Below are 15207 nucleotides of genomic sequence, written 5' to 3'. Positions count from 1 at the left end.
ACTATTGAGGTTTGTCTCAAACATCTCAAAGAGCAGCACAGCAATGTAACACAAAAAATAAAAAAAAAATTAAAAAATGGGAAAAATACAGAGAGCAATGCTGCGGGTTCTGCTTATACTAGTAAAGATTGGCATTGTTTATTTTCTTAGAGTATTAAAGCAAACAGTTTTAATAGTTTGTGTTAAAAAGTTCGTAGAGAATATCTTTATTTTGCTGTCAGATGGAATACGTATTTCCCAATAAAATGTCTGTCACCAATAAACAGGTTGGCCCTATTTTGCAGCAGTGGGGAGGAGGTAACTAGGAGAGTGACTTTTTATGTCAAAAATTATTTCTAAAATTAAGTTATAATAATACAGTAATTTGATTACTTTTTAGAGTAATCCATAATGTGACTACATTTCCACAGTAACTTGCACAACATTAGTCATCATTGGCTAAAAGAGACTTCCCAGCATTCTCCTAACCAGGAAGTAGTCATAGAACTCCTCCGTTAGGCTGAACAAAGGGGCAGAGCTTTTATGGGGGTCAGAGGTCAGCAGGTCACGCACAGCTTCGAACCAAAACACCACCTACACAAACAACAAACAAACAACACATCGTCATTAAATGACAACATAAATAAGAAAATAAAGACAAAGCCGTTTGCTGTTTTTTAGTCAACCTTGGCCGTCAGTCCAAGTTCCAGCAGAGTCTGCAGCTCGTCTCTGTTCTCCAACATCTGCAAACACTTCAATACAACCTGGACTCTGCTGAACACAGACCCACATAGGTTCTGCACACAACACAAAACACACATCACACAACATGGATAAACACTCTCAGCATGATGACGTCCTGGTACCGATTACCTTGGTAACGACTTGATCCAGTTTGGTTAGAGTGGAAATCGTCAGTCCTTCATCCTTCAAAACAGAGGCCAGATCACAGGAGTCTCCACGCTCAAGACAGTCCTCCATCAGGACCTGAAACTGAGGGGTTGACATCCACTGAACCACAGTAACCACTGGGCCACGGGTCCAATGGATGCTTATGGTGAAGACTTGTATCATCTCAGATATTGATGATTAGGACACACCCACTTCCAGAAACTAATATCACTCCTCAGCTTTTTGGTTGCATGTGAACTTATTTCAGGTCTTCCACTGTTTAGTCACATTTCATGTTGTGAAAGCTAAAACTAAAAACGTCATTCTTCTAATGTTTCAATTTTTGTCAGTAAACAAAAATCAGCTGCTGGACGTGACTTGAACCTGATGTGGACCTGGACCCTTTTGTTGGGATCAGTTCCTGCAGGCGGACAGCAGGGGGCGCAGCAGCCCGCCCGGTGTTAAAGAAAGGGTGAAAAGAATAACAGAGACACCTTCAGAGTTAACCTGCTCACACCTGAACTCCCAGTAACGTCATCGTTTCTTCCTATTGCGTTATTTCCGGTTCAGAAACGCAGCCAACAGTTTGCCCTCAGGGGCCCGGATCAACGAGGAAAAACACACAAACAACACAACACAACAAAAAGAGCCCTTTTACCATCGTGTCTCCCTCCTCTGCTGTCAGTGTGTCGGCCACGCGCACAGCTGCCGCTAATTAACTCATTAGCGCGTCGAGGCCGCGCGGCAACAGCGGAGAGAGAAAATAGTACCCACACAGGCGGAAGGATCTCCGTGCGATTTACCCTCAAAAAAACCTGAACTCTGTATATGAGTCTGTGTGTGTGTGTGTGTGTGTGTGTGTGTCTCAGTTTTCTTGTCCTCTAATTGATGACAAATGAGTTTGTTTGTTTTGGGAGAAATACTGAAATGTTTATGCAACACACAGACGCACGAACAGGTAAGAATACACACAGTAATACAACAACATGAACAAAACTGATATATTAACACAACAGGAACACAAGTATTTGATTATATTAACAACATTAACAAGAAAAATATAATATTAAAACAACGTTTTTATAATATATACACAACAAATGTGTGATATTAATACAACATGAACACAAATAATGTATTATAGTAACACGACATGAAGACAGGTAATAAACAGTATTAACACAACACAAACACAATAAATGCATAACATTAACACAACATGAAGGAGAAAAGTCTACTATGAACACACGATATTTAACATCATTCAGACAAGCATGACAAGCATCAGAAATGATGCTTGTCACCCCCCAACTCCTCCTCTCTCCTCTCGGAGGCGCGTGACTGTCTCACCTGTCCCGGTCATTTCTGCCTGAGTTTCAGCGTAGCTGCACGCGCCGTCAGGACAGGAGAAGTCGCGCGGGATTTTAACGTTTTCTTAAAACTCTGAGAAACTGTTTCAGATTAAAACTTTTTTTTTTTTATATTAGACTCTTGTTTCGTGGCCTTTGGGTTCGTATCTGGACCGGGTTCTAATACGAAACGGTTCAGGATCGCAATTGAATCTGGAGGTTTAACAGGTTTCTGAAGGGTCCAGGTCAGAACCAGCAGCAGAGGGACCAGGACTTGGACCAGGAGGATGTCCCGAGCAGAGGAACGGGAAGAGGCGGACTGTGTGTGTTCAGTCGGGATGAAGCTGACTTGGGACATCAACGACCCCAAACTGCCGCAGGTAACTGATCAATAACTGATCCATACCGGACTTCAACTGAACTGAAATCATCTTGAGCCGACCGAGTGCGGACCGCGATCAGCTTGATCAAGTTTATAGATTTATTAAACATAAATTTTCTTCAGGATTCAATCCTTCACATTAAACACTGATCAGTAAATCAAGTTACGTATCTTTCAAGCCGATGAAAATTTCAGGATTTAAGAAATTTCCACTTGACACAATCAAATCAAATTGATTGAAGATGATCTTTAAATCAGAAGAAAATCTAACAGAGTTTGCTTAGAAGCTCGTTTACACACACACACACATATATATATAACAAATCTGTTTCGGAATCAAAAGAGCAAATGAAATGGACAAAAAAAAATCAAGGTAATTTCCAGGTCGGCAGAATTATTTAAACAGGATTTGATGCCAAAATAAAACGTTTTTATATAAAACGAAGGGGCAGTAAATCAGCCAATAATCACGAACCGCCTGTTGATCACACACATCCGAACATCTGTGACATTTCTACGATGACGGAGTATATAAATGTATAATTATTTTATGGCACAGAAATAAATTCGGTTCAAGACATTTCCCGCCGAAGGAAACTAACTGCGTGATGATGAAGAATGTGGATCAGGATTCAAATAAATAGATAACCAGTCAAATATGTTTATTACTTGATTCAACTGAACGAAATTTCTGTTCCAGCAGTAATGTTCATCTGTCAACAACAAATTAATGCTCAAGTTCGATTTTTTATCGATATGTTTGTGTGGATAAAACTTCATCTCTGAAACAATTTGATGTTTCAGATACTGAATCTGCAGTAGTACGCCTTTTTTATTGCATGCAAAAACTGGGGCCTTTTACTGTTTTAATCAGAGGAACAATTTATTTATTTTCTGTGTACTTTAATCAATTAAACATCATTGCTTTTTAAAGAGCAATCAATAATTTAACCAAACACAGTAGATCACAGTAGATCTGTTTTATTCGAATGTATTTAGTCATTTGCGTTATTTACTCTAAAACACTTCCTGAATATTACAATGCAGCTCTTAATTTATATTTCTGGAATTAATGATATATCTAGATCGTTAATGACAATGATAATAATACATTCATTATGTGGCTGAGTTGTTTTCGAAGTGTCCGGCTCAGGTCAATTTCCATTCGGCCTGTCTTCCTGTTTGAAATAAGAAATAAAATGCCCCAAAAATATTTAACAAAAATTGTGCACCCTATCTATAAATTACACTACAGAAAAAAACAACAAAAGAAAAACAAAAGAAAAAAAAATAGCAACTAGAAAAACAAATACGTCATTCATTTAGAACTAAATGGAAATAAAGAAAGCTGATGTGAAAAGAAACAATAATTCATATTTTGGTGGTTTTATTTATATTTTTTTAGTAATCCGCACTTAACGAGTAAGTTTCATCACAAATTTTTTTAATAATGAACTGCAATAAGTTTCTGTTCAAATTGCATTCAAATGAATGAAAAACCATCACATGTTCAACACTTTCGTTAGACTGAAGGTTTGTCAGGTTATTTGAAGGTTGGGTGAAGGTTGTATTTGTGTTTTATGTTGTGGGACTTTGCTGATTCAGCTTTTTGACTATGTTGTTGCTCAAACAGTAAAAACTGGTTTTCATATTTTTGTTTTCAGTTAAACCAAAACATAAAGTAAAGAGTTTCTGCCGTCACAGCTGATCCGGATCAGCTGTCACACTCATTAATAACTTATTTTTAACATTTGATTATTCATGTAGAAAAACAACATATCCAGAATTTACAGGAAATGTCATTATTATATAATTGAGCTCTTAAATACTAAAAATATCTAGTGTTTGTTTAAAGGCCTTGCTCCACATTTATTTCGACCAAATCTATTTCTATTTTTTTAAATAACCAAAAACTGTACAAAAATTTCACTTCACTAATCACTCATTAATAAATTTCATCCTGTGAACTCTTTACTTCAATGTTTCTACAGTCTAAAAAAATATTTGAAACTGCAACTAATTTAACCTGAAACTTCTGACTGTCAAATATATTTAAATAAAATTAATGCAGTCATAAACAAAGAAACCGCAAAATAACAGTTCTGCATTCAGAATCCTCCCCCAATTTTTGGGGGGTATTTTCAATAAAGACAGTCTATCCAAGTGTATCTGTCTGCTTGTTTTAAAGTTTTTAATGGCAACATAAAACATATGTCTTTATAATATCTATTTCTATATAGCAACAATAAAGTCTATAATCCTAGTCTAACCCCTCACCTTAACAGTAATAGCTGAGTAATAGGATGTTTTTCTGACTCACAAAACAAACAGAAGTCTGTCAGATGAACATGTCGTCTCCAGGTGGATGCTCCTCCTTCTCCTTGAAATACTGTTCATATACAATCATTTAATTATGAACATGTAGTATAAACATACGTACATGTATGATGTGACATTGACAGAAACTTAGAGAATCATTTAATATTATTATCAAATGTGATTGATGAACATAAATCCTCCCGTGGGTCTTCTGATCAGTCCTCAAATAAAACAGTTCAGGTCATCTTCTGATCTTCATCTGTCTGTCTGAAGGACACGAAGCAGTTTGACGTGTTCCAGGAGTGGACAGACGGTTATGTTCGGTACATCTACAGTGGTGAGAAACAAGTTCTACCATTAAATCCGTTCAAGGAAAACTGTTCTGCTCAGACCACTTTTTATTTGGGCTCAGGCTAACAGCTAAAATCGCCAGCTAAGTTGTGGTCTTTGTTTTCAGCTGAAGATAAGAATGCTCAGCGGCACCTGTCTGGCTGGGCAATGAGAAACACCAACAACCACAATTGTCAGATCCTAAAGAAGTCGTGTCTTGGGGTAGTGGTCTGTTCACGAGGCTGCACGCTGCCTGACGGATCCAGACTCCAGCTGCGCCCTGCCATTTGTGACAAAGCCCGGCAGAAACAGCAGAGTAAGAAAATCTCAAACAAAAACTTGCAGAAGCTGCAGCTGAGCTGATCCTCATCAGACTGGACTCTGTGTTTCAGAGAAACTGTGTCCGAGCTGTAACGCTGGTCTGGAGCTGTTGCCGTGCCGTGGTCACAGCGGTTACCCTGTCACCAACTTCTGGAGAGTTGATGGAAAGGCAATCTTCTTCCAGGTATCCCCCTTCCCCTGCTCATCACATGGGCTAACCTGCTAAACCTGTTCGAACCACATCTGGACCGAACATCTTGTAAAACCAGATGAAACACATTTAAATATGTTTCAGATTTTGCAGGAGTGAAATAGTCTGAACTAGATCCTGCTTGACTAAACAGGACTAAAAAGAAGGCCAGTTGGTCGATCCTCTGTGATTGATCTTGCTTGTGACTGTTATGATATTCATGGTTGATGTATTTGTGGTGCTCCTCCAGGCTAAAGGGGTCCATGACCATCCAAGACCAGAATCCAAGTCTGAGACTGAAGCTAGAAGAAGTTCAGTGAAGAGACGAGTCACCTCACCTCAATTCACGCCCAAAAGACGACTGATTGAAACTCAGGTCAGCTGTGCCAATAAACACCATCAGCAGTTTTTAATGTTGGTGTTGTTTGTTTGTTGTTTATTTTTTGCTCCTCACTGCTCTAGACTTTGGGACCTGCTCTCCTTTCCTGCGTTGAACCAGCGGATAGGATTTCCTTCATTGAACCAAACTTCCCACAGCATTATCAAGCATTCCAGAGCCCAGAGTCTTACTACAACTCCCACAGTGCACTGGGAGAGACCCCACCCACAATTCAGAAACCAGCCAACCCCAGGCTCTACATGGGCAGACCTGGCTATGAGTTCCAAGGATACCTGACCTCACCTTCATATCCTGTAACCTCTGACCTCTGTGACCCCAGGTCAGCTTTACATACAATCCAGACCAGATCCTGGTAAACACCACCCTGAACAGGACCAGGTTAAAGCCAAGTCCCGGTCTAAAACAGATTCTGAGTACACTGCAAACTACATACTAACAGTCAAAACAGATCTGAACCAGATTATTGTTTTGGTGCAGGGTAGCTCCAGTCTTGGGTTCCTCCTCCTCCTCGTCTTCATCGTCAGCTCCTCTGTCCTCGTCGTCCTCTTTTGACCCTCAAACCAAACCTCCTCCTGGCTGGAAAGAACTGCTGAAGGGCTCCACTCCCTACAGCGACAACCACCATTATTACAGTGCGGAGTATCCCTGCCGTTACCCTGGCAACACTCCGGGGTCACCAGCCGCACTGCAAACCATCATTACCACAACAACCAAGGTGAGCTGAGTTTGTCAAGTCCAAAGACAGAAACTTGATTTCCAAACTAGCTTCTGTCAGGCAGTGAGATGGTCCGGTCACAGGTGCCTCATGTATTTTATTGTCTTCAGAAATGACCTTACACCTGGGGTCTGTTCTCCCTTCTCATTGGCTGGCAGACATCAGGTGTCCAGGTCAGGTGTAAAACAAAAACAGAGAGTCAGGCATTAACCTTCTTGACACACTAACACAAGCCCTGGTCCTCCTCAGGTCTCCTATCAACCCTGTCCCAAGCCTCCTGCGGCACTTCCTCCCTATCAGTCCTGTCCCAAACCTCCAGCCGGCCTCCCGTCTTACCCGCCATGTGCTCCACCCAAAGCCCCAGGACTTCCTGGCTGCTCCACCCTGCTGGACGACCCTTCCTCGTCCTCATATTCCACCGAGGTGAAAGTGACTGAGGAGTCAGGTGGAGTAATCAAGTCGCTGTCATTTCAGCCTGAAGCTCTGCAGACCAAAACAGAACGGGCCGACAGTTACGACTACCGTTATGCCTACCCCAACACATACCGGTACGACGACTACTGACTGAGCGCTGCCTCCCCCACCGGCATTGGCACAGCTGTCACTGCTACTACTGCAGATTCTGTATCTGTATAAATAACCCATGAATCAGGTGAACTTCAGATGCGGATCATCAACAGACAACAGAACTTTTCATCCATGAAAAAGATTAAACACACTTCAACTCCTGTTTTCCCATAGAATAAGGTTCCTGTAGATGAATGCTCCTGTACTTTGATGTTCGTTGAAAAGATTTTTAAAATTTAGGAACTAAATTTTAGCTAAATCTTCCAACTCACCTACTTTCAGGACACTCAGAGGTGGTTAAGTGAGGTTACCACTTGAACCAAGCAGCTCTGTTTGTTGAGGAAGACCATGTGATGTGGTTGAAAGCTTCAACAAAACATGAAAAATGTTTGAGAGTTTGCAAAAAGGACTGAATTAATAAATGTCAGAATCATTGTGCATGTTCCTGTTGTTATTTATTGAACCAGTTAGAACTGTACAGAACCTGAAGTGGACTGAGGTGGACTGGATTGTCTCTGCTTCTGAATTAATAGCTAGATGAGACAAACTGTTGAAGAATAAAAGTCTTTAAAGTCTGTTTGGAGCAAATTGATTTATTGTCTTGAACTGTCAGTCCAGGAGGAGTCTCCTTCTCCATCAGCCGCTCTCTGATGGTTCTTCCTGTTTCCTCCTGGAACAGAATTAGCTGATCTGGATCAGTCTGACTTCTTTTGTGTGTTTATCGGTCCATTTTCATCCTCCATCTTTGATAGTGACGTCTAGAGTCATGACCTTACATCAGACGCTCCTATTGGTTCCGGTAGGTAATGTCACAGCCAATCAGAATGTCTCTGGATCAGTCCTGTATGTTTATGAGTTAATTGTATTGGCAGAACAAAGACAGTCATATATTTAGAGCTGATTTTTCATTACTGCTCCAAAGAATGAGCAGAACTCCTAATCAGATAAAGATAGAAACTTCAGATCAGCTGTAGAACGACCCATACACATGAGAGGAACTTTTCTTTGGTTATTCTGCTTTACACAGTTTTTATCTGGAAAATAGGGAAACATTTAATATCTGCAGACATGCACATCCTCAGTGATGAGCCGCCTTTCAGAGGACCAAGGTTGTTGTGTTGACCTGGTTATAGAAACATTCTGGCTTTTCACACTCTGGATAGAACAGGAGTTCAGGTCCACAAGGAGCCTGGCAGACCAGGTACCACATCAGGATGTCGTCTCTTCCAGGATCTGGAGCCTCAGATTGGACCATGAGGATCAGGATCAGTTTCAGTATGCTCAGTAATAAATGTTGTTTTGACAAGAACACGTCAGGACAGGAGTCTCTGCTGAACTCAGACTGACCCCCCCCCCCCGCCCCTTTCACCAACGTTCATTAAACCCACTCTTTCTCCTCCTCCTTGTCTCACTCATTACTTTCAATTCAGACCTAACCGCACAGACCTGATTCTGATCAACATTTCAGCAGCACAAACCCAGGGCCAGGTATGATGAGTTGTGACTCTGACACTGAGGCACTGTCCTCTGATTAGCTAAGACCTAGAGCTGCTGCAGGTCTCAGCCCATGGATGCCTCACCTGTGTCTCACCTGAGAACCAGGTGAGTGCAGATAATCCATGTAATTCTATCCTTCACCTCATCCTGTCATCTTATCGTCTCATCACTTCTTCTTCTTCTTCTCTGCTTTTCACACACAAATCACTTCATCCTCCAGCTTCTTCTTCTTCTCCTCATCCCACTGCTGACATGAGATACCTGTCCAAACAGCCACACATCTGCCCCTCATCTTCCCCCATCTGCACCCCCCCTCCTCCTTGATGTGGCTTCACACTAATGGATGTTTTCAATTTGATGCTACATGGCTGTGATTTACAACAGAGACAGACGCACTGAGGGACAGACAGAAAGAGAGACTGAGACACCGACAGAAACGGATGAGAGAGGGACAGACTTGGAGACAGACCTGAACCTATTGATCTGGTCCAGTGTGACATCATGATGATGTCATCACCTCTGATGTCTCTCCACAATTAAGATCCAGACAAACATAGGCTGCAAACCTGATTTTATATTTGAAATAGTGACCACAGGATGACATCACTGAGGCAGAAGCTGATCACTGTGATGTCACAGTTTGACCCTATGGCTTAGGTGAGATGATAACCCTTCAGACAAACTCACACAGTTTGCCTTTTGACCTGTGACAGTGACTTCTAGATTTTAAACCTGTTGTTGGTCAGTGCATCAAACTCACAGGTCCAAGTTCAGCTGGAGGTGATGCATGTATTAACTCTGAATTCTCTGCTGTGATTGAACCTTTGGTCCACTGACACAAAGAGGGAGGATGGGTGGGGGCCCCCTATAAACAAAGCTGCTGTAGAAAGAAATGAAAATCATATCAGCTTCAAAGCCAAAAAAGCAAAACTTTAGAAACAAAGATGAAGGAAATGATAAAACTATCGAGCTGCACAGTGTCAGCTCAGGGTTTACCACAGTGTGTCTGTGCTGTTGTGTGCATCCACTGAATTAGTGTGTTACCTGCACTGAGTTCATACCTGGTGTCTCTGGTTCCGTGAGAAGTCTTATCAGAGCAGGGCGACTCATAGAAATGTACTGTCTTCTTAAAGAGGCATGACAGTGCCGGTCTGATCTCTATCTGCTCGGCTCACAGCATCGATAGCATCTCTCAGCCGGATGATGTTTGCTGGAAAAGTTCAGCAGCTCCTCGGAAAATCAGGATATTTTTATGACTCTGATGTTGATAAGAAGTTTAGACTCAGGAGAATCTCTGAAGAGTCTCTTTAAAGTTTTGCTCTTCCTGTTCACACAGGACTGTCCAGACTGTACGGCCTGTGTATGGAAGGTGGACTCTGGCTGACGGTGGTGCGTTTGGGGTCAGATGAGTGAAGTTCATGCCCTGCTGTTTATTAATTAAACTTTTTACTGTAAAGAGAAAAAAACACTACAAATTTCCATTAATACCTTTTAAGAACGGTTTTATTTCCCCATACAATTCAATACAATCTAACTTTTGTTTAGAACCTTTGGAGTGTTTTCCTGACAGTCACTGGATCGAATGCAGGTTTAAAACTAATATTGTCCAATGAGATGAGTTTCTGAGGTGTCCCAGCCCAGTTGCATTCTGGGAGACATCACCTGCCCTGTGGTTGTTTATTTGGATCCAAACCAGTCATACCTGTTGCCTTTTAATCTGCTTCTCTACTATCTGGTCTCTCCATCCATCTGTCACCAGCATCTCCCTTCTTTATCTCACTATCCTCTTCATCATCTCTTCATCATCGTCAGTTCTTGCAGAAACATCACGTAGGCATGAAGACCGTCATGGCTGCTGCTAGCAGCAACATGCTGGTAGCTTTGATGTTGCTTCAAAACAAACCTTTGCTGTGGAACAGATGCTAACATAAACTAGACAGAAACCAGAGGCCACAGCAACACAGGTGACGTGACACAAGGCCAGCAGCTACAGCAGCTACAGAAACTGTAGAAACTACAGCAGCTATAGCAGCTACAGAAACTACAGGAACTACAGCAGCTACAGAAACTACAGAAACTACAGCAGCTATGGCAGCTACAGCAGTTGCAGAAACTACAGAAACTACAGAAACTGCAGAAATTACAGGAACTACAGCAGCTACAGAAACTACAGAAACTACAGAAACTGCTGAAATTACAGGAACTACAGCAGCTACAGAAACTAGAGAAACTACAGCAGCTATGGCAGCTACAGCAGCTGCAGAAACTACAGAAACTACAGAAACTACAGCAGCTACGGCAGCTATAGCAGCTACAGAAACTACAGGAACTACAGCAGCTACAACAGGCACAGATGCAAAAGCAACTCCAGTTACTGCAGAATGAAAGGGATAGCAGCAACACTAAAGAACGGGGGACAGGCCCAGGAGAGAACCAGGACAGGTTCCTTGGACTTAGTCCAGGTGACATCAAGTCTGCAATCACTCACAAAATACGTTTAACGTTTAAATTAAGAACATGAGAACGGGGTCTAATATTAGGTATAGATCAGTACAGTGTGAGCTGAGGATCAGGACCAGGACCAGGACCAGCACCAGGACCAATGTGAGGTCTGTTCCCTTAGTGCCTGGCGCTGCAGCTGTTTCTTCTTTTACTGTTTTGACAGAACAGGAAGTGTTTCTGGTCGAGTGAAGAAGAATGAAGTCGGTTTACATTGAGGTTTATCTTTGAAGAGACAAGAACCAGACTGACAGAACGAGTCTGGACCTGAGAGCACGAGACACCAACTACATATGGAGCGAGACAACAGTGATCATCCCATAGAGGTCATTCAAAGTAAAAAAAAACAAAAAACAAAAACCCTACAAACTTCTTCATTAAGCTAAAAATATTAAAATATTTTCAGGCCACAGAAACTTAGATCTGGTCTCACTGGACTTATCTTTTCAGACTGGATCTAACCTTCTTCAGGTCCCTGATTGGTCTGGTTTTGGTCAGGTAATTTTCCTCAGCCCCCATTAGGTCAGGCCTACCTGATTATTTTCAGGTCCATTTCAGACTATACTGGTTCAGGTCTGAAAATCTTTGGTCTTTTTGGTCTCTGTCAACCCGGTTCAGCCTCTCTTGGGCTGTTTTCATCCATTTAGAATATTCAGTCTTGATCCACATCCAAAAGAGACCAGAAGACTGTCAAGCTCAAGAAAAATGGATCCTTACCCAGATCTGATCTGACAGTTTGAAGACCTAAGTCTAAAGATGTTAAAGGTCCACAGGTTCAAATTAATACAGTGAAAGTATCTATGTTCACAGTCTGGATTCCAAAACTGAGCCTTAAAACGGGCCGTCATTACTTTTGGGACTTTATGATATCACATCAAAGTATCCTCTGCTACACCCCAAGCCCAGTCCACCTTAACCCATCATCCAGCTTTACAAGGCTTGGTTTCGCTGGGTCACCTCCTCTCTTCTGATTGGTCGAGATAGGTTTTGGTTCTTAAAACTACAAATATGTCTTCTTATATATTTATTTTACGAATATAAAAAGTAAAAGAGCAAAAATGTACTTTTAATCTGCAGCATAAGAAGAAACAAGTTTCATTTTTTTCAGTAACAAATAGATGAAGAGCCACTAAGAAGAGAGGCAGCAACCATTTGAAGACTAAACTGAGGAAACACACACACACAGAAAAACAGTTGTGTAGCTCACATCAGCAGAGAATATAAACTGTAAATCTTCTCATCTAACCTGAGCTCTGACTCACCTGTTCATCAAGTGAGCAAATGGTGAGTCCAGATGTCCTGCACCAATCACTGATGACCTGTCTGTCTGCTCAGTTGTCCGTCTGTCTTCGGGTGTGTCCCCTGAAGAGAGTGTGGAGCTGTCACATGATCACATGATGGCTGCTGTGTCTTTGTCCTCTTCACTGATCCGCAGCAGGAATCTCAGTTACGTTAGCTGCGCTAACCGTTGCATGTTACTAGCTTACTGCAAAACTCCATGATCACATCACTATGAGTCACATGATTCCTAGCGAAGAGACTTCCTGTCTTATCATCAGCTGACATGAAGCAGTTTCTGAGTTAGTACTGATTATGTAATCAGGTGGACGTTTGAAGATTTGATCAAATGACTGTTTGTAAACAATGAGGCAAATGGATGAGGGCAAGTAGCAGCATGGGGACAACCCTGTCAGTGCCGGAGAAGACGAACACACTACAGTTGAACCTCAGAAGAGAAAAGAACAATATGGAGGACCAGAGGCCCAGCAAAGTCTGGATCTGGACTAGCTGGGTAGAAAGGTAGATCAGACAGGTGAGATCATAAACCAGAGAAGGAGGGAAAGGAACTGTCTGTGTGTGTGTGTGTGTGTGTGTATTTGTGTGTGTTCGTCCAGGGAGCAGTTAGCTCAGGGCTAGCATTTAGTGTGTTGTTCTGTGTTTGGGAAGGTTTTGTCTAGTTTTGGTTGGAGTTAGGTTTTTTTTATTTGCACTAAAATTATTATTTAAAGATTCCTTATGTATATATTGATTGATGTATAAAGTCTCATGTCATAAGTCTCTCTCTGTCTGTTGTGTTGTTGGAGCTAATGAGCCAATGAAAATGCAAAACAAGCCAAAAGTGTTTGATCCAAACAGGTAAAGTCTCTCTCTCTCCAGCACACATGCACACACAGGTAACCTGAGAGCTTCTCACACACCTGGACACTCACCTGTTAGTGTAAACAAACACTTTCTCTGCAGAGTGAAGCAGTAACATACTTAGGGGGTGGAGCCATAAAGAATGAATTCTAGCTGAACTGCCTCTTCACCATTCTGCATGTCTGGTACGTACCACAACACTACTGACATTGCACTGATCAGGCTCTCAGTCTGGCTTCTTTATATAAATCTCTGTTGGCTGTAATGTAGCCAACCCCCCCGACCCATCCCCACCTGGCAACTGGTATCCCAAGCAAGAGTCAAAGAATACAACTCAATAACATTTAGATCAGATCGTCTGAATTCTCCATTTAGTGTGCTCTTACTCTTCAACTTTAAAATGTATTTCTGAGCTCGGACTTAGAGGATCTCTGCTGGAAGGAGTTGACATGAGAGAGGGAGCTAATGAAGAGGATGAGGTGGGGAGCAGGTGGAATAAACCTCTGAGTGGGGGAAGATAAAAGCAGAGCAGAGATGAGCTTAAGTACACGATCATGAGCCCAAGGCCAGGATCGGGACTAGTATCAGAACTGTGAAGAGGAGCTGATTTGTCTTGGTGGTGGAGGTTTGTACCTGAGGAATCTTGTCTTATGATAGTAAACAGGACACAATTAAATATGATTCATGTGTATTAGTTTACATGAACATGACTGTTTCACCCACGGAAGCATTTACAGTGAGTCTTCTAATGGGGGTGGGAGCCTCCAACCCCCAGTTTCCCCCTGGCCCCTCAGGCTGAGATGAAAGGAGCAGAGTGATGGAGGTGAAGAGTCATGGTCACCAGCTGCTTTCTCTGGTTTGACACCACTCAGCCACTCGACCACCTTCATCCTCCTTCTCCTCTGCAGACATCTCTTTGTCTCCTCACTGCTGTTCATGTGGTTGTGTTGTTTTAATGAAACACATATGCTGAACTACACACATACACCCCCACATGTCTGTAGTTCCTTCACCCAGCAACTGCGCAGCGACATTAAAAAGTGTCTACACACTTATGTCCACACTGTCCACAAAGAACATGTTAATAGTGAGCTATAATTAATTTTCATTATAATGATGGATATTATGAGATAAAGGAACCAGAATGTGTACCTGATCAGATGAGGGCCTGAGATCTGGACTGGATCAGTTGGGGATATGCCCGTTCCCCTTGTGGTTGTTGATATAGCAGCTCCACCTGCTGGTTGAACCACCACACATCAGAAAATCAGAGGAACCCCTAAATCTAACCCTCCAGACCGTGAGTACTGAACTCCATAGCTGCTTGTTTTTTATCTGGTTTATCACATTTATCATGTTGTTCAAAGAGTCACAATAAGTCACTGACTGGATCTGAAGCCCCACCCTGAACTATCTGAACCCAGAGTGAGCATGTCAGGTCCACGACTGCTGTTCTGTCTGAACCATAAATCATCCTCTGAGACTGAACACTGAACCAAGATCTGCAGTCCCAGTTCAGTTTCATAGACATCATCTAGTGTGGACTACAGATCCCATAGCATCACCACTGAATAAATCCAGAACAGTTGGATGCCCCACCCCCCTCTGACCCAACAAGAGTGTGTGTGT

At 42.1% G+C, this 15207-nt stretch overlaps 2 protein-coding genes across 3 annotated transcripts; one reads left to right on the top strand and one right to left on the bottom strand.

Moving 5' to 3' along the window:
* Positions 1-159: 159 nt before the first annotated feature.
* Positions 160-1663, bottom strand: LOC115060921 (synaptonemal complex protein 2-like). 2 transcript variants are annotated; one of them, XM_029529078.1, is made up of 4 exons: positions 1529-1663; positions 853-972; positions 666-776; positions 160-573 (listed from the first exon to the last, which is right to left on the bottom strand). In XM_029529078.1, the coding sequence occupies exons 1-4, from the start codon at positions 1529-1531 to the stop codon at positions 439-441; spliced, it is 369 nt and encodes a 122-aa protein (XP_029384938.1). In that variant the 5' UTR covers positions 1532-1663; the 3' UTR covers positions 160-438. The 2 variants fall into 2 exon arrangements, with proteins under 2 accessions (XP_029384938.1, XP_029384937.1); XM_029529077.1 differs by lacking the exon at positions 1529-1663 and having other exon boundaries at positions 853-1150.
* A 264-nt stretch (positions 1664-1927) lies between these two features.
* Positions 1928-8018, top strand: gcm2 (glial cells missing transcription factor 2). Its single transcript, XM_029529076.1, has 8 exons — positions 1928-2599; positions 5194-5257; positions 5378-5566; positions 5643-5755; positions 6012-6137; positions 6224-6480; positions 6639-6876; positions 7126-8018. Exons 1-8 carry the CDS (start codon positions 2507-2509, stop codon positions 7438-7440), a joined length of 1395 nt encoding a protein of 464 aa, XP_029384936.1. The 5' UTR covers positions 1928-2506; the 3' UTR covers positions 7441-8018.
* Positions 8019-15207: the final 7189 nt, after the last annotated feature.

Source organism: Echeneis naucrates, chromosome 20 (genome assembly GCF_900963305.1).
Source record: "Echeneis naucrates chromosome 20, fEcheNa1.1, whole genome shotgun sequence".
Classification (NCBI taxonomy): Eukaryota; Metazoa; Chordata; class Actinopteri; order Carangiformes; family Echeneidae; genus Echeneis; species Echeneis naucrates.
This window is presented reverse-complemented; position numbering and strand designations above follow the sequence as displayed.

Bases quoted from the DNA above. Each gene is read 5' to 3' on its own strand.
- LOC115060921 (XM_029529077.1), bottom strand. From the start codon at position 1,053: ATGATACAAGTCTTCACCATAAGCATCCATTGGACCCGTGGCCCAGTG. The intron at 777-852 runs GTAATCGGTACC...TGTTGTGTGCAG, and splicing joins TGGATCAAGTCGTTACCAAG to AACCTATGTGGGTCTGTGTT. The intron at 574-665 runs GTTGACTAAAAA...TTGTTTGTGTAG, and splicing joins AACTTGGACTGACGGCCAAG to GTGGTGTTTTGGTTCGAAGC.
- gcm2 (XM_029529076.1), top strand. From the start codon at position 2,507: ATGTCCCGAGCAGAGGAACGGGAAGAGGCGGACTGTGTGTGTTCAGTC. The intron at 5,756-6,011 runs GTATCCCCCTTC...GTGCTCCTCCAG, and splicing joins GAAAGGCAATCTTCTTCCAG to GCTAAAGGGGTCCATGACCA. The intron at 6,138-6,223 runs GTCAGCTGTGCC...TCACTGCTCTAG, and splicing joins GACGACTGATTGAAACTCAG to ACTTTGGGACCTGCTCTCCT.